The sequence below is a fragment of the Sciurus carolinensis genome, chromosome 5, assembly GCF_902686445.1.
Source record: "Sciurus carolinensis chromosome 5, mSciCar1.2, whole genome shotgun sequence".
Taxonomy (NCBI): Eukaryota; Metazoa; Chordata; class Mammalia; order Rodentia; family Sciuridae; genus Sciurus; species Sciurus carolinensis.
Window position 1 is genome coordinate 101,838,119 of NC_062217.1, and position 24,626 is coordinate 101,862,744.

At 39.2% G+C, this 24,626-nt stretch overlaps 1 protein-coding gene across 4 annotated transcripts in view; it reads right to left on the minus strand.

Annotated features, from left to right (window-relative positions):
* Nucleotides 1-426: 426 nt before the first annotated feature.
* Nucleotides 427-24,626, minus strand: part of Ercc6 (ERCC excision repair 6, chromatin remodeling factor) — a 78,897-nt gene continuing 54,697 nt past the window's right edge. For all 4 annotated transcript variants that reach the window (XM_047553334.1, XM_047553336.1, XM_047553335.1 and 1 more), the window contains 11 exons: nt 22,607-22,723; nt 18,588-18,683; nt 15,420-15,635; nt 14,480-14,590; nt 13,924-14,043; nt 13,410-13,504; nt 12,104-12,249; nt 11,310-12,017; nt 4,543-4,747; nt 3,834-3,909; nt 427-1,870 (listed from right to left, as the gene is read on the minus strand). In XM_047553334.1, the coding sequence (XP_047409290.1) occupies nt 1,448-1,870; nt 3,834-3,909; nt 4,543-4,747; nt 11,310-12,017; nt 12,104-12,249; nt 13,410-13,504; nt 13,924-14,043; nt 14,480-14,590; nt 15,420-15,635; nt 18,588-18,683; nt 22,607-22,723 (2,313 nt within the window). In that variant the 3' untranslated portion in view covers nt 427-1,447. The remainder of the gene's footprint in view (nt 1,871-3,833; nt 3,910-4,542; nt 4,748-11,309; nt 12,018-12,103; nt 12,250-13,409; nt 13,505-13,923; nt 14,044-14,479; nt 14,591-15,419; nt 15,636-18,587; nt 18,684-22,606; nt 22,724-24,626) is intronic.

Genomic DNA, 24,626 nt, shown 5'->3' on the forward strand with positions numbered 1-24,626 from the left:
GATAAAGTAACTATGAGAAGGAAACAAGAAAAACAAGGCTGAGGAAATAAACTGAGGATTAAGGCTACACCATCACAGAAACCATAAATTTAACAGACTTCTAACAATCTGTATGAACAGACTCAGCTGAAGACCAAACCACTAAAACAGGAGAGTATCACAGCGAATGCCAGCACAAGAGGTGAATACAATCAGACAGACAATGACTCATAAAGAGAGAATGGTGCTCATATCTAAAACAGCACCCTCAGCAAACCAAGCTCAACAAATTAAATGACAGACCTTCAGACACCTGCTAGCAAGAGGACAGAGAGCACTGCACTGTGGTTACCTCATGGTGAGGAAGGTGTGCCTGGTAGTGGTCTGCCCTCTTGTGTGCTCATGTGTTCTTTCATGCATGTACTTTTGGTTTCACTTGGATTTTCCTTTTTTTTTTTTTTAAATGATAATACATTTTACTTTCCTGAAACCAATAGTCAGAATGGGGAGAAAAATGTACTTTTCTTAAAGTTGGAGTAAAATGAGTACACTAAAACTTTCCACAAATATCTGCCTTATTATTTATTACCAGGCTTTCATGCTTTACTAATAAAAATGCCCTCTGGCTAGGGATATAGCTGAGTGGTAAAGTGCATGTTCATCATCTGTGAGGCTCCAGGTTCAATCCCTGGCTTCCAAAATAAGGAAAAGAAACCTACCAATTTAATGATATTTTTAAAGGAGGATTGTTTAAAGGCGATTAATGTGATGTAAAATTTGAAATATTATCTTTTCGTGTATGGCAAATGATAAATTTAAACATGTAAAAGTTATGCATCAAAATGCTGCTGTTATCAGATATCAATAAACTGATTTACTGAACAGGTTGACTGAATGTAAGATATGTTTCTAGCACCAATAAAAAGAATTGAGATTTCTATTCTACAAACTTCAAACAACTTTTTTTTTTTGGTACTGGAGATCTAACCCAGGGGGGATTTACACTGAGCAACATCCTCAGCCCTTTTTATTTTTCACTTTGAGACAGGGTCTCACTAAGTTGCTGAGGCTGGTCTTCAACTTGAGATCCTCCAGTCTCAGCCTCCCAAGTCACTGGTTCTATTCTATAAACTTCCAAATGAATAGTTATATGCTCCATGACACTATCTTTTGGGTAAAGGAACAAATGTGCTCCAAGAAGCAACAGTTAAGTCCCTGATTTTAGAACACAGTTCATAATGAAAAAAAAAAAAAAAATCCATCCAAGTATTTTTCTTTTAATAGCATTATTAACTTCTCAATTCTGGAGAAGAGTTTCTTCTTTAAAGTTTTAGGTATGAGGTAGATACCATTTTAAAGTAAACATAGGGGTAGCCAAATTTCCTCGACAAACATGATTATTAAGCACAAGTTAGTAATCACACACTTCCAGTGGAAGATATGACTGAAAGTTTAGGAACAATGTTGTTCAGCAGTACTCTGGCTTGAGTTTCCAAATTCCTTCACCTCGAGGAGTTCTATGAAAAGTGCACAGATTTCTCAACAGTTCTCGAAAGACACAAGACTGTGACACCGATAGCTTGGACTCAAATTCCTGCAGAATCTCCTGAGTGCTGGCCTGGCCATCAATGTGGGCCTGAAAAGCAATGAAGTTCCTCATTTCCACCAGCAGGTCATCATGTTCTGTAGAGAGCAGCATCGGGGCAGAAGCCTCTGGCAGGTGCCCGCTTTCACTCTCTAACCGCTCTGGGAGAATTAGGTGATTTCTTGCTCTCATTCTGGCCAAGAGTGAGGAGGAAGCAAGGGCTCCAGAAGAAGACTCTGAATCTTCTGCTTTTCCACTGAAGTGATTAGGGCCATGATCTTTTCCCTCCTTGTTCATGACATCATCCTGCGGAAAGAAGACCACACTGCAATGATAGATGGAATTCTAGCTTATACCCCTACCTAGATAACCAAAGGTTGAGGGGGTCACAAAATAATTCAGGTGCCAGGTGTGAGGTAATGGGGGAAAGAATGAGACTCTACATAACACCAAGGGAAAGGAAGTGGGTCAGACATCTGAGTCCATTCACAGTTAAAAGAATATTTCCTAAAAAAAAAAAAAAAAAAAAAAAAAAGTATATGTATATATGTGTATGTGTGTGTGTGTGTATATATATATATATATATATATATGTATATATATGTATTTATATTTATATATAAAGAGGAAGAAACAAAATAGGCCATTCCATGGGTTACCACTGCACTCTGCATGCAAGAGCAGAGGGAGGCAGGGTAGTCCTCCAGGCCCTGATCCTAGAAGACCTCCTGCAGAGGTCCAGTCACTTTCTGTGGCTGGGAGTCTTATCCTGTTCTTTCTTTCCCATGTACCCTGACTGACAGTGGGATAAGAAGCAATATCACAGCTATGCTTTTTCTTCACTTTTAAGCCTTCTCACTCTTTCCTACTGAGAGAGAAATTTGGGAAGAAAAGGAGGGATACTGAACATCAAAGGAAAAGTTCATTCGCCACTGAAATGCGGAAAGCAATCATGAATAATTGCAAATTCCTGGGTGGCATGCTCCTGACCCATGCCCTTGTAACATTAAGAGCAATGTGCAAGTGCAGGGAAAACTGGTATGAAATTGTGTAGTTCCACCCCAGATCCACCTCTAGTCCAGCACCTAATCACCAGTCCTCTATGAATATTAATACCCCATGCCAAGAGGTTGCTGTCTCTCCCTCTGAAGATAGCCTGCATTCTCCCTTGAATGTATATTCCTTGCTTTATCCCAAAGGCATCTCTTTTGAGATTTCCCCCATTTTCCCTTGAATTTGTATCTATTTTCCTAAATAAGCCTTTGTCTGTGCCTTTGGCATGTGCTACAATTCTTTTCTATCACGTATGCCAAGAACCCCAGTAGTCCTGAGTCAAGTTCTCTCTGGGAACTCCCTGGATCCTTCTTTGGAGATAGGACTTCTCCCTTGACACCACCTTACACCTCATGTGAATTTCCTTAAAACAATAAAAATCTAACCTGGAAAGGGCCTCAAACCACTACTCAAAAGCACACAACATGGGAAGTCAGAAAGGTTCTCTATTCCTAAATGTGCATTAATATTAATCTAAAACTGGGATCTGAACCTGGGAATTTTTAAGTTTTATCATTAACACAATGCTTAACCAGAAAGACAAAGAATGTTGAATGGTGGTGTTTGACCCAGTTTTCTTCTTACTGAAGCACTTAGGGTATAAGGTGTGCTACAGAACAGGGAGAGATGAGCACTCTACCCTGGCAGGTAGTCAATATAAACACAACACTCAAGGTGGTTTTTTTGTAGCTTCATTCTAAAGGGTGGTGGTCTCTGGAGCTGGCATGTTCCCTCCAGGCTGCCTTTCCAGTGACACTTTTACCCCTGAATTAACTTTCTGAGGGCAAAACAGATACTGTCACAGGTCTTGTTTTTTAGGAAGTCAGCTAGCTTTTTTAGATTTGAGAGAAAGGATATCACAAATTAGAGCCTACAGTGCAAATATCAGGTGTCACTGTACCAGCAATAACCATCTTCATATCTGGAATTTGGTGAAATTTTCCTGGCAATTCAATCAAGAAAGTCTTATACATTAAAAGCAGACAGATCAGCTGGGCGTGGTGGCCCATGCCTTTAATCCCAGCAGCTCTGGAGGCTGATGTGGGATTGCGAGTGCAAAGCCAGTCTCAGCAAAAGTGAGGTGCTAAGCAACTCAGTGAGATCCTGTATCTAAATAAAACACAAAATAGGGCTGGGGATGTGGCTCAGTGGTTGAGTGCCCCTGAGTTAAATCCCGGTACCAAAAAAAAACCAAACATACAGGCTATCCTATTACCTGGCATTTTTCCATCGGAGATGTTGAAGGACGCTGCACAGGGAGATTAGAGTTCTTTTTCTGACCAAATCTACTCCTAAGTAAGAAAAAGAATCACAGTAGATAAATTGTTAGTTTTTGTGACTTAAAGATCAAAATACTTCTTTAATACCTAAATTCTTCCTGGAAAAATTATCAACATCAAGGTTATCCCTCCAAGTTATGTCATTTCTGGTTTTCAATCTGTCTGCTTTGATTACTCCCCTTTATTTTACTGGTAAGTAACTGCTGCATCTTAGAATAAGACCTACTCAGTATCCTCATTCAGCACACAAGAGCAATTACATTCGTATTTTAGGCAGGAAAGTTACTCTACAAGGGCAAACTGAAGAGCATAGTAATTACTAATTGGTGTAAGTTGGCTAATCATCTTATTAAAATTTAATCATTATTCTGAATCTTGCACTATTTTTAACATTACCATTATTCAAATAAAACTGATCATTTCTTCCCCTGAAATTCAGCTTTGGAAAGCAGGGAATGAAAGTGAGGAAGAAGGTAAGACAGTGGTATTTCCCAAGTCACCCACTCTGGTGGACACAATGCTTCCCTGAGGGATTTCCTGTTACTGCAGATAAGCAAGCAGATGGGCATGTTCGCTTGCCCTCACTTTTCTGCTAGTCTTCACTGTTTGGTCTCGTTGCAAACACGGCAGAGAGCATTCTCTTACTTTATTCCTGCTGGTGCACCTAAAGTCCCCCTGTGGCCAGTCCAGGTGGGGACTCCAGACATTGCCCCAAGACACCGTTGACGTGAGAGTCTCAGGGCTTTCAAGGCGTCCTGGGCCACTCGGTTGGCTTCTGCCTCCACCAGGACATAATCTGGACTGGCCCCATCTATGATGGCATCGTGCTTCACCACGCTGTGCACACCCACTGATAAGAACAAAGAAAACAGCAAGAGTCATATTCCAGTTCATATACAGGATACTATTCTCCTCTATAATAGTCTAGGGCTGTGGGAGACAGAAAGAACATCTTCAGCTACTATTTACCAAGTGGCTATTAGGACTCAGGCACTTCACAAATGCCACCTCTATTCACAATCACTACTACCCTATGAGGGAGAGTCACTAATTATCCCTCTTTTAAAATAAATAAGGAAAATGCTTTAATCTCAACTTTAATATTTACCTTCTCCCCTGCTACCTGGAAGAAAAGCAGAAACCTATTAACAAATTCTTCAGTGAGGAGAAAAATATAAACCAGAATTACAGAATTTCTAAAAAATTAATGATCATAAAAATGCTATGTATCAGAATCACTGAGATACATTTAATACAGTAATCAGTGGACAATTTTGTAGTCTTGACATTTATGTCAATGAAGAATAAAAAGTGAATTAAATTTCCAAGTTACAAAAAGAAAAATCCTATACAATAAAATAAAATTTCCACCAAAATAAACAAAGACACCAGGAAGAAAGTAAAAATTTTTAAAAAAAGGTATAGAACAACCACAGATCCAGTTTAATAAGTCAAAATCCTAGCTTATTGAAAAGACAAAATTGACAATTCATGAGCATGGCTTTATCAAGGGAAATATAAAGAAAAATAAATTTATGGAATTATAAATGATAAGGGGGAAATTATTGTGGAACAAAATGAATTTAAAAAATCATTAAAACAGTATTTTGTGCACTTGTATGCAAACTGGAAAACTAAACAAAATAGATAATTTGTAAGGAAAATGGACCAGCAAAATAGAAGAAATGGAGAAAATTATCAATGATAAACATAGCACAAAAGAACATAGATCAATATTATTTATGAACATCAATGAAAATATACTAAGTACAATCCTAGGAAATACAATCCCATAGCAATCAGAAAATAATATATGATGACCAAGTAGGGAGCACTCTAGAAATCAAGGATGATTCAAGATTAAGAAATCCATTATTTAATAAACCATATTATGACATGGGTTTCAGTATTATCCATAGATTTCTACAGATGCTGCAAAATGACCAAATTCAACTTCCATGTCAGATGAAAACACAAAAAATTGGGAAGTGATGTGATATTTCCTTAATATAATAAAACATACCTTATCTGTAACACCAGAATCTTACTTCAGTGGTAAACACTAGAATGTTTCCACTGAGAATGGGTGTTACGATTTGGATGTGAGATGTCCCCCAAAAGCTCACGAGTCAGACAAGAAGATCTGATGGAGAAATTATTGGGTTATAGCCTTAACCTAATCAGTAAATTAATCCCTAATATGATTAACTGAGTGGTAACTGGAGGCAGGTAGGCTGTGGTCAGAGGAAATGGTTCACTAAAGGCATGGCTAGTGGGTATATATTTTGTATGTAAGCTGGAATCTCTCTTTCTTGCTTTCTAATCACCATGATATGAGCTGCTTTCCTCTGCCACTCTCCCGCCATGAAGTTCAGTCTCACCTCAAGCTCCAAGGAATGGAAATGGCATTGTATGGACTAAGACTTCTGAAACCGTGAGTCCTCAAAGATACTTTTCCTCTTCTACAATTGTTGTAGTCAGGTCCTTTAGTCTCAGCAGTGAAAAAGCTTACCAAAACAGAAGTTGGTACCAAGAGGGGTTGTTGCTGTGACTAACCTGACCATGTGATTCAGAAGCTTTTTGAGCTTTCTGGAATTGGTGGGAGGAATTTTGAGATGCTTAAGCAGTGCAAGCTGGAAATGCTTTAGGTTGCTGTAAGTGGAACTTAATGGCTGATTCTGGTGGGAGCTCAGTAGACCAGAATGCCAACAGAACTGGAGACAGTGAGGACAGCACTCAAGAGGGTTCAGAGGAAAAGGAGAATACTATTGGATTTGGAATAGAGGCCATTCCTGTTATGTTCTGGCTAAGAAGATGTCTGCATTTTGCCCGTGCCCTGAGACTTCTGTGAGGCTGACTTTAAAAGTGATAGACTTCTTAATCTGATGGAAGAAATGTCTAGGCAGCACAGCATTCAGGTGGTGGCATGAATATTGCTGGTGGTTTTTAGCCAAATTTATTGTGATAATCAGGAGCAGAAAACAGAGCAGAAAGATTTGGAAAACATGGACTTGATAAGTTGGAGGAAAACCAGGACTAAGGAAGTTGTAGTTGTTAAAGACATTATCTCCACTAAAGAAATGCTAAAGACTTTGCCCAGAGACAATAAGAAAGATAGCTTGAGGGCATTTCAGGAGCTGGCAAGACCACACCCATCTCTAACTCAAGGGCGTAAAGGTGAAAATTCTCTTGAGAAGAGATTAGTGGGGCACCCTTCTTGCACAAGAGGGCCTAGGAAGTTTGTTAAACATACTTGGCCACCCAGACACTCAAGAGGTTGCTGCAGCAAGGGTCCCTGGAGGCTTGGCTATTGCTGGAGATGGCAGCAGACCTTGGCATCAACCACATGGTGCTGGTTCTGCAGGGATGCTGGAGTTAGGGGGTCATGGAGGCTTCCACCAAAACTTCAAAGGAAGGCCTGGGAGGCCATGCAAAGTGCAGCATGGTCAGAGTTCCTGCAGGCACCCTGAGAGTCAAAGTGTGGAGATGTGAGGAGGAAGACAAAGCTACAGTGGAGACCCCCAAGTGGAGACCATGACCTTGTTATGGTTTAGATGTGAGGTATCTCTCAAAAACTCACGTGAGACAATGCAATAAGGTTCGGAGAAGTGACTGGGTTGTAAGAGTCTTAATCCAATCAGTGAATTAATCCCCTCATAGGGATTAATTGAGTGGTAACTGAAGTGGAAAGATGTGGCTAAAGGAGGTGGAAATTGGGGTATGGCTTTGGGTATACATTTATATCTGGCGAGTATAGTCTCTCTTTGCTTCTTGATCATGTGAGCTGGTTCCCTCTGCCACACTCTTCTGCCATGATGTTCAGCCTCATCCCAAGTCCTAAGGAATGAAGCTGGCCTTCTATGGACTAAGACCACTAAAACTTTGAGACCCCAGATAAACCTTTCCTCCTTTATAGTTGTTATGGTTGGGTCCTTTAGTCGCAGCAGTGAAAAAACCTGGCAAAAAACAAGCCTTAATCTAAGCACTAAATTAATCCCTCATGGATTAACTAGACATGGGTGGGGTATGGCTGGAGGAAGTGGTTCATTAGGGGTATGGCTATACGGTATATATATTCTGTCTGGAGAGTAGAGTTTCTCTCTCTGCTTTCTGATCACCACGTGAGCTGTTTCCCTCTGCCACACTTCTCCACCACGATGTTCTACCTCACCTCAAGCCCTGAGAAATGGAGCCTGCTGTCTATGGATTGAGACCTCCGAAACCATAGCCTCCAAATAAACTTTTCCTCCTTTACAGTTGTTTTGGTTGGGTCCTTTAGTAACAGCAGCAAAGAAAGCTTACTAAAACAATGGAAAAGATAAGATGTCTTCAGCGCTTTACCATTTTAATTGAGTTATTAGGGCAGTAAGAAAAGCAAACTCAATTAGAGACATAAAATGAAACAGTAAAAAATATTTTGCAGGTTTTTTTTTCTTTCTTTTTTGAAGTGCTGGGGATGGAACCCAGGGCGCCTCATGCATGTTAGACAAGTACTCTACTACTGAGTCACATCCCCAGTCCTTCTTTTTGAAGTTTTTAATGATAACACACCTAGAAAACCTAAAGTATCAATGACAAAACTTTAACAATAATTCAGAAAAGAATGAAACATAAAAATTAATGTACAGAAAACTATAAGCTTCCTATGCACAAACAACAGTCAAAGGATACAATGGTGGGAAAAAAATAACAGAATGTAAAATGAGAATAAACTCAAGACACACGTAAGGCCTACATAAAGAAAACTTTAAAGCATTCCTGGAGGACATTTTAGGCCTGAACAAATGGAAAGGCATTCCTTGCTCTTGAGTAGAATGACTTGAGATAACCTTGCTCCCTGTTCTAATTTATACATTTAGTGCAACCCCAATAAAAACACCAAGAACCGCTTTATGAAACTAGACAAACTGATTCTGACACATGAAAAAATAAGCACAAGTAGCTAGGAAAACACTGAAAAGACAAAGCTGTGCTTTAACCAACAGTAGACAGACAGAACACTCTTGAATTTTAAATGTGGTGCCCAGGCAGGAATAAACAAAACGGAATTAATCCCCAGTCCACAAAGGATTCGATTACATATGGAAATGTTCTATATGATAAAGGTGGCATCTCAAGTCACTGGAGAAAAACAGATTTTAAAAGATGCTGGAAAAGGTCAGGAGTTACTTGATCCAAATGAATCGAAGAGGCTTAAATGTATTTTTAAAAAAGCCACATAAGTAACATGGTGAAACATGTTACAAGTCCAAGAAAATGTGGTGAATTCCATTATTATTTAAGTGTAGAAAGGGTTTTCTAACTATAACTCAAAATTAATAACAGTAAGACATCAGTCAATTTGATTACATTTTTTTTGTTTTATTTTTCAAGGGGCTGGAGATCAAACAAAGCCTTGCACATGCTAGGCAAGTGTTCTACCACTGAGCTATACCCACAGTCCTATATATTTTTTTAAATAACATTTTCACAAATAAAATCACCATAAGTAAAACAAGACAAACTGTGAGGAAATATACGCTATATGACAAATAAATCAATAAATAGAGATATTTGAGTTAATAACCGTGATTTATTTAAAAAAAAAAAAACAACTCTTTAAAACCAAAGGGACACAAAGGTTAAAAACCTGATTTAGGAAATGGGCAGAAGACATAAACATACAATTCGCATGGAAATTTTTAAAAAGATGTAAATGGCTCTATAAATATTCAGTTTCACTCAGTGAAATAAAATGAGGCATCATTCCTCAAACTTTAGATGGCCAAAGTTAAAAGTTGAACAAAAATCTCTTAGCAAGGGTCGGGATAGACACTTACACATTGCTGGTGACAATTCAATTTGATATAAACCTTATGAATGGGGTACAGGACATTATCTCAAAAGAACAAAAAAACCCTATATATGTGTTTATCTTTTGATATAGCAATCTCACTTCTAGGAATTTTCTCTGAAAATTTTATCTCTAATAGTACTAAAGTATATAGGTTATGTTAGTTTTTTGTCACTGTAACCAAAATACATGACAAGAATAACTTAGAGGAGGAAAAGTTTATTGTGGTTCATGGTTTCAGAGGTCACAGTCCATGGTTGGCTGGTTCCAAGGCAGAAACATCATGGCAGAGGAAAGCTGCTTAGCTTGCAGCAATAGAAAGTAAGGAGCCACAGACATACACAGTCCAAGGACACATCCCCAATGATCTATTTACTCCAGCCATGCCACACCTGCCTATTATTACCACCCAATAGTTCAGTTATCAATGGATTCATCCACCCATGAGGTTACAGAGCTCATAATCCAATCTTTTCACTTCTGAACATTACTGTGTTGCCTAACATGTAAACTTCTGGGGGGACATTTCCACATGCAAACTATAACCTGAACACAGTATCTATTGTAGAGTTATTTTTAAAAAGCTATCAATAATCTAAATGTTCAATTGTAAATAAACTATGGTATGTCCACGTAACGGCAATAAAAAAAAGTAGGAAGCTTTCTATTAATGAATATGAAGTGACTGTCAGGATGTAGGAAATTTTCAAAAAAGGTTAACATAAAATATAGTGGCACCCTTTTGTATCAGACTAATATGTGCTACATATTTTGACACAAAGAAATAGTAAAGAAAGAGTAAGAAACTCATGTGACTGGTAAGGAAGGAATAGAATGGAGGAGGGGGTGACAATTTTCTGAATAATATCTTTTTGTAGCATTTTGAACTTTATAACTATATTAATATATTACATACTCAAAAAGTAAAATAAAATAAACAAGGATGGGGGGACCTAAATTGGATAAAAGTAGAAATAAATTAACCTGTTATCAATCATGACAACAGAATGAAAGAAGAGAAAAAAAGAACACAAGAAACTTGACCACAGTGTGTTGACTAAAAACTCCCAACCAAAGACAAAAAGAAAAATAAACAAATATTGAACTCTAGTTAGTATGGTTGTCTTTTGTGGGGATACATGTTGTGAATTATAAAGCTACTGTATATTCTAGGATTGAGAAAATAAGTCAAGATGCTAAGAATGAAGGCCAATACTTCTTAGTCTAAAAGAAGAGTCATAAGTATGGAAAGGACCCTGTGTTGTTGGCTGGAAAATCAGATAAATACAGTATGTAAGAAAATTGCCTACTAAAGTTCAAACAGAACATGCCTATTTAAAGCATTACATCCCACCTGTAAGTAGTTATGTTTCCCAATGTTTCAGACTCCTCTAGGTCTTGAGAAAAGGGAGTAAATATAATTTTCAGAATGCCAATATAATTTGAATCTAAATTTTAGAAGGAAAATAACTCTGGTTGTGAGGTCCCTCTGTATCATCAGTTAAAGGCTGCCATACTAGAAATGGCTTCCTTGTTCTCTGATCCTAGCACCTGTTGGCAAATGCATCAAAAGTATTACCTGATTTTTTGAAAAGCTTTTCCAAAACATAATCATCACTGCTCCGTCCCTGGGCCTCACTTGCAGGCTCAGTGTCTCGCTTGTGGTATTGCCTTTTCTTCACCAGGTGTGGAACTCGAATTCCTTCAAATTTGGCATCTTTCCAATGCTTAGAGTTCTTGGGCTTTGGCTGCTGCTGCAGGTGTTTTTCTGAGGTCTTTTCTTCTGACACATCATGATGTTTTGTTTTCGACTTGTGCTTATAAAAATGACTTTCCATTTGTTCATCCTTCCCAAGAGGTTCTGTCTGAATCTGGCAGCTTTCTCCTTTATAAGAAGGATCTTGCTTTTCATCAATGCTTTCTTCACCAGATGGCCTAGATATTCTGCCAATTCTTGGAGAATCTGAACAGTCCTTATTTCCACTGATCATTGGTGGCTCCTCCTGTTCAGACACTGCATTTGTCTCTTCTTTAAGCCCATCACTGCTAGTTATGTTACCACTTGTATGAGGATTATTTCTTGTTAAAGGATCACGTTCGGTAGAAGTTTGTGTAGTTCCTTCAGTTCCTGTTGCCTTAGATTTCTCTTCAGTTGATAAGGCATCATTTGCAGATGTATCAGAATCAGGAAGTTTTCTGCATTTTGGAATGTCACTGTCTGTTCCAAAGGCTGATGGAATCTTTTTTTTTAAATGGCATTTGGGTGTCTGAACATCTGAACCAGTTCCTTAAAAGAAAGAAAACAGCACTAATGTTACATTACATCATTCATATAAAACTGATCATTCTGAATTAAATAACTTAATGTAATACCTGCAAAGATAGCACTTGTTTCAGTGCTCTGGGATGCATCAGGACTAGTAAGAGTAAACAGCTCATAAAGATCATTGGATTTGAAAAACCGCCTTTGTTTTGGATCTTTTAGTACTCTGTTTGTCAAAAACTGCTTAAAGATTTGTCTAAAAAGATAAAAATTATACTATTATGAAATGGTTAGATATACTTCAAAATTTTAGTTATAAACAACATGAGAGATATACTTATACATAAATAGCTAAATCATCCACCAAACTTTCTAAATCATCTCCCAAACTTTCAGTCTTAGAAAATTACAAATTTGGAAGTACATATGAATTGATCTTCCACATCTTATAGAATTTAAATTTGAAATAATACCTTATTATTTACATCCAATGAGTTTTTTCAACCTCCAAGATTCAACACATTTCAAAAAAGATTTTTCATACACATTCATGCAGCTCACAGCTTCTCAAAGTTGCAAGATGTTAATCCCATCCCCTGCCCTGCTCTGACCCTCCTGTGATGGGTTCAGGAAATTGACCTGGGTTTTGCAAAGTCCTGACTCTACCTGTCCTGCCAGTTCCCACATGCTGGTCTACACTCTGTGCCAAAGCCCCATACTATTGTCCCTCTTACATGGTCAACTCCAGAAAGCAGAACTGTCCCCCCAGGGTAAACCTGTCTTCCCACAGTATCCAACTCATCCTCAACCCTCCAAACCAGGGTTTAAGGACATGGAACATTCTAGGAATGGTCCAGGGCAGCATGGAGAGCAATATCTTCCCCTTAGGAACTGTGGTACAGCACAAGAATGAACTCTCCAGTGGGTGGCAAGATCTGGACTCTATTTTTGAAGCTTCCATTGCTGAAAACCACTGCATTCCAAACAAAGTGGGGAAGGAACAGGCACCCTGTCAACTTCTCTCCACAGGGAATCTGAGTCAAAGACCTACACTGATCACACTTGAAAGGTATGTGAAAATGCCAGAGTTAGTTTTAACTCTGCTACTTTTCACAATTTTTCTAAAAGGGGAATACTATAGCAGGTAGAAACAGTTCTCTCAGATAACATTATCAAGTTTACCAATAGTGGTCCTTGAAATGGAATAAGGTACAATTTATGATCAAATTTGAAGACACTTTTGAAAACTCACAAGCCATTTAAGCTTATTTTGATGTCAAAGAAAAAAATACAACAGAAGAAAAACTATATCCCTTAAGTTATAGCAATTACTTTATTTTTAAAACAATATTTTAAAAATACTCCCTGCTCAAAACCCTGGGTGCAGTCAAAACTTAGGTAGCCATCTACACCAACCGATGGTAAATCTTCTCTTCAATCGTGCCTGCCATCAGAAGTCTATACACAGTCACCTGCTTCTTCTGGCCTATCCTCCATGCTCGCTCCCGGGCCTGCAGCAGAGACAGAGATCTCAATAAGGACCCTTCCCCTGCAATTGCTGACTAGAACAAAGACAGCTGCTCATTGTCTTCACTTCCAGAGTTAAAATTTTGGCTTCTTAGCCACACATACCTATAGGGAGATGAACAAATCAGTTGACAAAAATAGAACCAAGACATCTAGATCTGAAAAAGATCCTAATTTTGCTTGTGCTCTTTCTACCCCATATCTAGGAATGGATGCTGTTGTAAACTGCTAAAAACTCCTCTAATCTATGTGACCCTAAAGGATGTGCTCAATCATGTGAAAGAACAGCAAAAGACCAAAATTTGGACTGTGAACCAACTAGAACATCAAAGAATGATCACAAGTGCTAACCAAGAAACTCTATTTCTACTAATACATTTTGGTTTTAAAGTAAAAGACAGACCTGTGTATCAGTGCTTGGGTTCCAGTCAGGGTCGTAGATGATGACTCTGTTGGCCCCAGTCAGGTTGACTCCTATGCCTCCCACCCTCGTGGTCAGAAGAAACACGAAGATGGATGTGTCCTACAGTAAAGTCACATGGTACTTAGCACACACATCTGAACTAGCTACAGCTCTTTGCTTGTGCCTACACATATTCTATATGTAGACAACTAGGCTGTTCCTAGTATGAGGAATGGTGATGTCCTAGAGACCTCTGGTGAATCAGACTTCACCTCCTAGCTTCTACTCAACTAATTATATTAGCAATACTTAAAAACTGGATTTTCAGGAAGACAACACATTTTTTAACTACACGCACATGTACACACAAACACATATCCCACTTCTCAACGATTCTGAAGTGTATATATTTGAAAACACAATGTCCCCCTTTAGCTTCTACCCAGCCCTAGAAAATATGAACACTGCTCAGGTGGCTGTGGATGTAGATACACTCGCTCCTGTCCCTCCACATACAGTAGCCCAGTCTGACTCCTCTGTCATATACCCTTGTTACCTCATTGTATCTTGTAATCAGTGGTTGTCTTGATGCTATGGTAGTGCTTCCATCCATCTTGAGATAGGAATACTTCTGGCTTCTCAGGAACACTTCCAGTATATGTAACATCTGTTTAATGAGAGGAAAAGTGTGCAAATCAAATAGAAATTTTGGTGTGTGTTTCTCTACCTGTATAAATAGCCATATCTTCCCGAGTGCGCCTATATTGAAAGGGGTTTCTTGCTTTAAGGCGGAAAAAGTACTTTTGCTATTTCCTTATGATTAGCTCTTAAAACTTTTTAAGTAGCCTAAGCTCAGGCCCAAACTCACCTGAACACCAGAATTACGTCATATTTGTTTTTTGTTTTTTTTTAAATAACTCTAGTTAGGTACAGTGGTGCATGCCTATAATACCAGTAGCTCCACAGGCTGAAGCAGGAGGATCATGAATTCAAAGCCAGCCTCAGCAACTCAGCAAGACCCTGTCTCTAAATAAAAAATAAATAAGGGCTGGGGATGTGGCTAAGTGCTCCTGGGGTCAATCCCTAGTACACACACACAAACACACATACTTCTAGACGCCATCGCCAGAGAAAGATCCAAACTCCTAAAGAAATCTGCAGGCTGCCATCTTGACAACAGTGGCAGACTTGCTTATATCCCTTTTATTCTTTTTTTTTTATTTTTATTTTTTGGTACTAGGGACTAAACCCAGGGTCACTTACCACTGAGCTATATCCATAGCCCTTTTTATTTTGAGACAGGGTCTCACTTATTTGCTAAGGGTCATGCTAAGTTGCTGAGGTTGGCCTCAAACTTGCAATCCTACTATCTCAGTCTCTTGAGTCACTGGGGGTACAAGGATGTGCCACAGTGCATGGAGATTATATCCTATTTTTAAATCAATAGTTCTTAAAGCATGAAGAACTGACTTCTTTCTTGAAGTCTGTGCACTCACCTGTCTTGACTGAGAAAATAGTAACACTCGTTGACCCTGCTTCTGCCATATTTTCAACAAAGACTCAACAACAATCATTTTTCCAGAACGTTTCCAGTATCCAAACTGATTTTCTTCTAGTTCATCATCTGGAAGACCTCTGAGATTCTTGGGACCTCCAGAAAAGAGATCAGGGTGGTTGCAGATTTTTCTTAGGGCTATAAGTCCAGAGAAAATCTGTGATACAAAGGAACATGATGATGCACTCGGATTACTCCACGTAAAAATGATATTCAGGAAAAAAGGAAGGGAAGAAAGCTATTCCATACGTGACATGGATTAAAAAGTCATTCTTTACAAGCTTCCAATTTTCTACCCTAATCCTATTATTAGGAGTTGGAAGAAATTAACTTTTGCTCATCTTCTTTCCCTAACTGATCATGTAAAAAATGATATATGGTTAACTGCATTGTAAGCTTTATATAAAAACTGACTCCTTAAAAATAACAATCTGAAATATCATACCAATCTAAATTTAGAGAAATCCGTCATGTGAACTATCAGATACATTTAAATATTACATTACTGAGCACCTTGCTAAAAATTCTTCAGTTGAATGTATGAGTCAGAGGTTGAAGTTCCATTTACCTTTATATTATTATTATATCAGAAACTGCATGACAAAAGCACAAATGAGAAGGATGTGAAGAAGGGTTCATGAACAGAAAAGCATAAGAGGCTGGGTAAGCAATTTCTAACCCCTGTCTCAGCCCCTGCCTGAGGCCGCCTCACAGGTTTCAGAGTGTGACTCAAATCAAATTCATTAGTATGAAAGCTCAAGTAGAAAAATAGAAATAAGCTGGATGTGGTAGCACACACCTATAATCCCAGTGGTCTCTTAGGCTGAGACCAGAGGATCACAAGTTAAAGGCCAGCCTCAGCAATTTAGCAAGGCCCATACAATTGGGGAAACCCTATTTCAAAATAAAAAATAAAAAGGGCTGGGGATGTGGCTCAGTGGTTGAGCACCTCTGGATTTAATCCCCAGTATCAAAAAGAAAAAAAAAAAAAAAAAGAAAAGAAAAAGAAAGCTCATAAATTAAGCGAATAATCAAAGGGATGACAGTTTAAATCAGAAAGTTACACAAGCAAACAATAAAAGATTTGAGCAAATCAGAAATACTGTCGAAACTCCCCAAAGAGCCATCTCTAACTCATGTTTCTTCCTCTAGACCTGCACTGTCTGAAAGAGTAGCCACTAGCCACATGAGGCTATGAAGCACATAAAGTGTGGCTAGTGCAAGTTGAGATGTGCTGCAAATGCAAAATATATGCCCAATTTCATAAACTTCGTACAAAAAAAGAAGAGTAACATATTTTACTCATAATTTTGAAACTTTGATTATACACTAAAATGATATTTTACATATATTAGTTTAAATAAAATACATGATCAAAATTAATTTTATCTGTTTATCTTTGTAATGTGATTGAAACTTACAAGTGTGGCTTGCACTCTCTATCTATTGGACATTATGATCCAGACCACATAACTTGGAGGCACATGAAGTGAAAAGGAGATTTACAAGTTGGAAATGTGAATGATTTAGAAGTCTTTATATATACCAGTGACAGATGAAGTAAGAAATAGATGTAGTTAAAAGAATGAAAGAGACCACCACTGCATCTGGAAGCACAAGCACTCAGGTGCTTGTGTACACAGGCAGCAACACCTGCCTGGGAGCAGACCAGTGTGGATTTCAGAGCATATATCACTACTCCAATGGGACAGGACAAGGACCATGACTTCAAAGCTCAGCATGGATTAAAGGACACACAAGCATTTACCTGCTACAGGAAGGTCTAGATTCCTAAGGCTTATTTTGAAAGCACCTCAAAGAAATGGCTCTTGCTCAGGATGACAGCAAGGAGAGTGGGCATCCTTAAGCCCTAGGAATCTTATGTATCAAATCAATAAGACAATTCATAGGGTATGCACAAAGAAGGGGTACAGTTTGTCTGAAACTTTAGTCTAAATGCTGATTATACTACTGTACCTACTTATTTAACATACATATAATCACTCTGAGCACTCAGTACTGTCTTTAGGTACAATGTTATTACAGAAAAAATGTGTAAAAATGATTGTTCCTCACAATGTGATCCAGCAGTCTGGGGCTGTTACTCTATATTCTACATGGGCTCCCCAGTCCTTGAAAACTTTATCACTGCAAATGCCATCACTTAGCTATTCCTCCACTAGACCAGAATGTTGGATTCAAATGAAACAGTACTACAGTAGAGAATATAACACAAATTTAACGTGTTCTTTCACTTCTGCAAGGGCTTGAAATTTAGTTAAGGTAATCACCAAAATGTTTTCAAAGGATCAAAGAAAACCCCTGACCCAGCAGCAGCATGTCATCTAAACAAAATTTAGTTGCCCAGCTTCCAGCACATGATGCCATCAGTTGTGCAGTCTCAGCAGCACATTCTTATTTAAAAAGTTCCCAGGGACAGTCCACCATGGGAACATGTTCCAGAAAGCTAAATTCTAGCACATTCATATAGTTATATAATGTTTTGTTGTTGTTGCTTTGTTTTTTTCTAAGAAGACACTCACTATCTAGTACCTTCTGAATTCTAGACAACGATAGAAAGTTTTTGGAGTATTGGAAGGAACAGAGTGACCCTAATTTCCTTTCACACATTGCGGATGATGAGAATTAGAACCAGAGACATTTGAACCAAAATTAAATTTGGTTTCCAACATGGTAAATGATTCATGTTTATTAGGGTTCAAGGTTCCCTTAAGAAGCTGATGAAAATTATGATTCCTCTCATTATTATATATAGTTCCTGTCATCATTCCCAGGAAAACCCAGACTCATCCACCTGTCAGGTGAGATCCTTGAGAGTCACAGGAACAACAGGGCCTTGCGGTCGCACCCACAGCTGTGTTCCAGCTACACAGGTCATGGTTACCGATCTCCCACCAGTGACCTCCCTTTGCACCTCACTGTCTGCATGCTGAAGCTTTGACTTCATACACTTCCCCACAGCACGCACACAAATGAACCGAGGCAACGTGATATAAAAAGCCTGGCACATTCTAGACACCAGTTTCCTTTCCTCTCCCACCTCTCCTCATCCACAACTTATTTCTCCAGCTTCTATTCTATGGCTGACCTGCATTTCTCCATTGAGAATCCTGTAAACTTCTTTGGAATCAATGAAATTCTGGTAGACTTTCTGCTGTTCATCTGTAAGACGGCAAAATAAGACCTGCAGGGGGAAAAAACAAACCATAGTTTTCTAAAAAAATCACTAGAATAAAGTAATCAAAATATTACAACGCAAGCATTTGGTTTCCTAATCAAAACAGCACAATATATGCAACTGTAACAATACTTCTTACTAAAACAACAATGACAATTCTCATAGCTAAACAAAGACCATTTCTCCTGGTCCATGCCCCAACAGTCCTTGAATACTGGCTTCCTATTCACAGGCAAGTTCAGAATCCAGGTGTACAGATCATTCTTGGCCTCAATGTGCCCAGATTATCCCACCTCCCATGCCCCTTATCTGTACTCTGCTCAGCAGACCTGATGGGAACTTTCACCTCACCTAGAACTCCTCCTTTCCTGGAGTCTGTAAGTTTACTAGACTCATCTCTGACAGCAACCTCTACCCTCCTAGGCCAGCTGCATCAATTACTCCATGCCATTGGGTTCATGGACTTCCTACCTCTCAACCTTTCTCCTTCTCCAAATTCACCACCACCACCTCATGGCTTGACTTTCTTTCATGGCCATTCATACTCCCATGTTCCTAGCTATCCCTGTGACACCAACATGGGCCCTTTTCAACCCACTACACTTGCCTTATGAATTTCCAGAGGCAGATTCCCAACCTGCCTTCTCTACTTCTTTATGGTCAATATCCAGAAGCATCTCCTGTCCTGAGGCAGCTTGTCACTGCCTGTTTCAGGGAACTCATTCACACATACCCTGCCCGGTACCTTCCTAATGCCCAGTGCAGCATGAGAACTGCTGTGCCAACACTCCTCATGTTCCCCAAGCTACTCCACACCAGCCACTGTTGTCTCAACTTCTACCTAAAAGCAAGCAAATAAAAACAAAACAGTAAAAACCAAACCTGAAGCTACCAGAATCAGACAGGATTCCCTAGTTTCTACTTCCTAAAATGTTTCTGTTTCTGCACCTACCTCGCCTTAGTTTCCTTTATTTTCAGAGGAAGAGGCTCTAGTACAGGATCAAAGGTAACTACTCCTCAACCTTTGTACCATATCTGAAAACCATGCCCATTAAGACACTCTAAAAGAGGGAGGAAATTTCCTGAAGTAATATGGGATAGTCCTCACTTCCATTCTACTTTTTCACCTTTTAGGTGCTTCTGCAGAGAACAAGTATAATGGGCACCCCACTGATGCCACTGAGATTGTTCCTAGTGTGTCATCACTAATGACTTCAGAATTGCCAAAATCATCAGATTCTTTCCAGTTCAGCCCACTCACCCTGTTGCTCTGCAGCCCTGGCCTCCACTCCTCCTAACTCACCTCTTACCTGTCTGCCTGGGTCTCCCTATCTTCCTAGCTAGTCCCTCTTCTTTTACCTTCTTAGGAGTTGCTGTTCCCTTAGACTGCTTATCTTCTCTCATTCTCCACATATTCTATGGTCAAACCAATCCCTGTTCAGAATTTTTAACACCTTCCTAGGTGTTAAAATACCATGAGTGTAACTAACACTCATAGGTGTTAGTTACATCCTAAGATCCTCCTCAGACCTCTAGATCCATCTGCAACAGCCTCTTGGGCAAGTGAATATTTACATAGGCACTTCACACGCATCCTAAATTAAACCCGTCAGTCATGCCCTAAAAGCTGGTTGTCCTTTTGAAGCCTCTATAGCAATAGATCTATCCCAGCACCGTAAGGGAGAAATCTGGACATCCTGGATCCTTCTGGTACCTTCCATCAGCCCCAACTTTATATCAGTCCAGGATTTTTTAGAACCTCATCCTTCTGCTTCTACTTTCTTTCCCTCGGAAATTTTAATTTGTGGCATGAGTAGTCTTTCTAAAGTATGAACCTGAGGGTTTATAGTTCTTAATTTCTTACATCTGCATTTCAGTCTTTTACTTTCAAGGGCAAGAGAGAAAAAGTCTTTCCTCTAAAACACAAAGGAAACTAAACCAATAGGACCTAGCACCTAGGAATTACTATAGATAATTGTTATAATGGATTTTAAGATGCGTACACAAAGTCCAGACCTCCAGGAGTTTCTAGTCTAGTAGAGAGACTGAGAGGATCTTTTTTTTAGTTGCAGATGGACACAATACCTTTATTTTATTTACTCAGTTTTATGTGGTGCTGAGGATTGAACCCAGTGCCTCACACATGCTAGGCAAGCACTCTGCTACTGAGCTACAACTCAGTAGCTCAGTAGGGAGCCCCCTATAATGATCTTAATAAAAGAACTTCTCTTTGTGTGTTTTCTTAGGGGTGGAATGGGTGTGGCAGAATCTTCAGGTGAAGGGGACATTATAAGTACATGGAAAGAAGTGAGACATATGTTGGAAGAGCAGAAAGAGATTCGTTTGGCTACAGCATGGAGAAAACAGTTGAGATTCCATAGTGAAAATAAATGGTGTGAATAAGTTAAACTGATGATCTTAAATAGGTGATAGGGAAAGGTACAGTGAAGGTATATTTGATAGGAATAAGCCTGGGAAAAATTAATCCAGCAACAATGGGCAAAACTGAATGGAGTGAAAAGTCTTGTTGGGTGGGAAGTTCATCAGACATTGACTGCACCAGTTTACGATCAAAATCTTGGGTGTGAAACTGATAAAAGAATGAAAAAGGACAAATAAAATGCCACAGCAATTGGCTGATTTGGAATTAGCCAGCTCAGACACCTGTGGTTTGGGTACCTGGATTTCTCAAAAGGGAGAGTGGGGAATGTGAAGATAAAAGGCACAAAGTGGAGATAAGTATGGGGGGAAGGGAAGAGGCAAGGATGAAAGGAAGTAGCCTTGATAACAGACCTCAAAGGTCTTACACAGTTTAAACATTGAACATGCATTTATTTAAAGGTGCCAAGCAGAGGTACAATCATCTTTTCAGATTACAGAACACCAGGATGGAATTTAGAAGGATGATTCTTTTGACACCTAAGTCAAATGACATCAATTCTTCACTCAGTATAATTCTTCACTCAGTATACTTTCTGCCTCGCAAAAAGTAAATCTTCCCCATGACCAGCAGGCCCTTGAGATCTGGCCTCTACCTTCCTCCTTTGTGGTTCTTGTCCTTGCTCCTGGCTTTGGCCACAGTGGCTTCCCAAATGGTCCTCAAGCATACCAATGCACTGCTCCAATCTGTCAGCAGGAATAGTCTTTCTTCAACTCCCATACAACTCACTCTCATACCTTCTATGGGTCTCTGTTTAACTACCACTGGATCAGAGATCTTCTTTATCTCTTTTATAAAAAGTCTAAAACCCTTGCCCCTAGCACTCCCCATCTCCTCACCCAGATTCATTTTTCTCCATACATAACCACCTACCATCTTCTATACTTATTTGTGATTCTCCCTCCACATCAAGAATGAATGTGAGGCCAGGCATGGTGAGGCAGGAAGATCGTGAGTTCAAGGCCAGCCTTGGCAACTTAGTGATGTGCTAAGCAACAGTGAGACTCTGTCTCTAAATAAAATACAAAAAAAGGACTGGGGACGTGGCTCAGTGGTTAAGTACCCCCTGAATTCAATCCCCAGTACCAAAAAAAAAAAAAAAATGTGAGTACCATGATAATGTAACTTGCTCTGCCACCTGCTGTGTACAGAGCCTTGAATCATGCTGGGCATCTGACTGGCATGTACTACAATGTGCAGTATGAATGAACTGAGGGCTTAAGGAAAATTAAGACATTTAAGGAAAGTAGTTAAAGAAACCTATGTGTTAAGAGAGGGAAATCAAAGCCTATGAATTAGAGAAAGAGCCTAGCTGAGGAAAGATGTCACAGAGGTATATCTGTCACATACATGTGTATGCAGATGAGGACAGCCTGCCTTCCAGAGCCAGGACCCACCTATAGGCCTAGTCTTTTATACACAGGAGAATCGGATTGAGGGGGCAGGCACACCTGAGGAATACTTGGTTTTAACTTCTAGATTTACAGACCTGTTCATTTTTATCTGGCAAAGAAAGGCTCATCTTGACATCTGACTTCATTCTCCGCAGAAGGTACGGGTTTATGGTATCTCGTAAGACACATGCACACTTATAAGCAGTTTTAACCTATAATAAAGGAAAAGGGGAAATTACTACATGTTTAAGGAATGCATTTGTTCTTACCTCTTGACTGATTCCACTGCTTAAAAACTAAAAGGATGACCAATGGTTGTTCAAAGTGGTTCGAAATTGTTAGAAAATGACTTGAAATTTTTTGTACAAGTTGTGTATACTTCAGGTGACGGTAGCTTTCATAGTATCATCAGGTGAAAAAACTGATCTCATTAACCAAAATGTACAACAAAAGGAAACCCAATAATTTTGTGCTTTACTCCTTTTCAATACTTGCTTTAATTATTATGTAGTTAGACCTTAAAGTACAGATTTATGTGATTCTTGACCAGACTCTAGGGAAAAACTGCTTTCAAACAAATCTGTTTATAATCTTGTATACTCCAAAAGCTACAAAGGAACTGCTACTATGCAAGACTGAAGATCAAAAGCTAAGTGTGGGGGAAGCTGCAGCAATGTGAGCCACCAGCTAATAAGTAGAGATTACTGCCCACTGGAGACTTAAGAGAGTAAGTTCAAGAGGAGCCCTATGATCCCAGAAATGAAAGGTCACTCTAGCCTAAAATGGAGCATATGGCTTCATAATGGACACAGCCACACGAAAGGGGTATTAACTATACATAGAAAAACAAAGACCCACAGCCCAGGAAACCCCTCCCTCTGCAATTCACTTAAAGGCAAACAAAGACTTCAATAAATTATTGATACTTAAAAAAAAAAAAAACAACTAAATAGGCTTAACAATTAAGAAAATTACTTTCACAGAACAAGAAAAAAGTCCACAGTTTCAATACAAGAAAGTTAGCTATAAAATCAATGATAATAAAGAGCTTGACATAATACACAAAGAAAGGTTCAAGTTAAAAATATTAAAATGTTAAAAAAGAAAACATTTTTAAAAAGCATAAGAACATCTCATTCAAACCTAAATCCATGTGTGTATGTGTACACTTGCGTAGATGTGTGAATGGATGTGCATACAAACAAAAAAGGTGTTACCTGGGATAACAGAAACAAAGTTACACTAATCAACAACTTTTATATCCCCTTGAGTGTATCATTGGACACTGATCAAAATTACTTTTAAGATAATCATGAGGTACATACAATTTGTGATGCAAAGATGATTAAATTTCAGAATTTGACAGTACATTATGGTCTCACTGAGGAAACAGTTTTTCAGTATGCTGAGGAAACTCCCCACATCCTCTCTTTGGCTATATCTCTTTCCTACTGGTTGTAGACACTGGTAAACTAAAACAGAGCTGGCTGGGAGGGCTGGTCCCTCAGCTTTTCTCTCTCCTGCAGGTCAACTCTGAGGCGGTTAATTCCCACCTGGCTCCCATGGCTGCCTCTGTTATTAAAAACATAAGGTGGTGATCTAACTGTATTTCTCTAACCTTCCCAAGTCCCCAGTGCTATGGAAAATGGCTACCTTACTGCACATACCAATCTTCTTCCTATTTCTGACAAGGTGGAGAGGTTTATACTCCAGCTCTGCCTCTTAGACAAATCACCAAAACAAGGAATCTCAGTTACCTTGACTATGAAATGAGGAAGTTTAACCAGACAGCTCCTGAGATTCTTTTCAGATCTGAAGTTTCATGCCCAAGTTGAATGCACCTACAAAGGGAACAGTCCACCCTGGGGGCTGGTGGTGTCTTGCCCTTACCTTCCTCAGCCCAGTTGGCCTAGCTTCCTCATCCCTTCCCCAGGAGGACTTTCTTGAGCTCCACAGTCTCTGATAATGGATATATCTGCCCAGGTCACAGTCCTCATTATTCTGTTCTGGGATTTTAATTTACCACTTTCCCTTTGTCTGCCCCACATTGAACCAGAAATACTACTCAGGGAAGCTTCTGGCTTCCAGTACCCTCTCGTCATGCTAGCCCCAGCC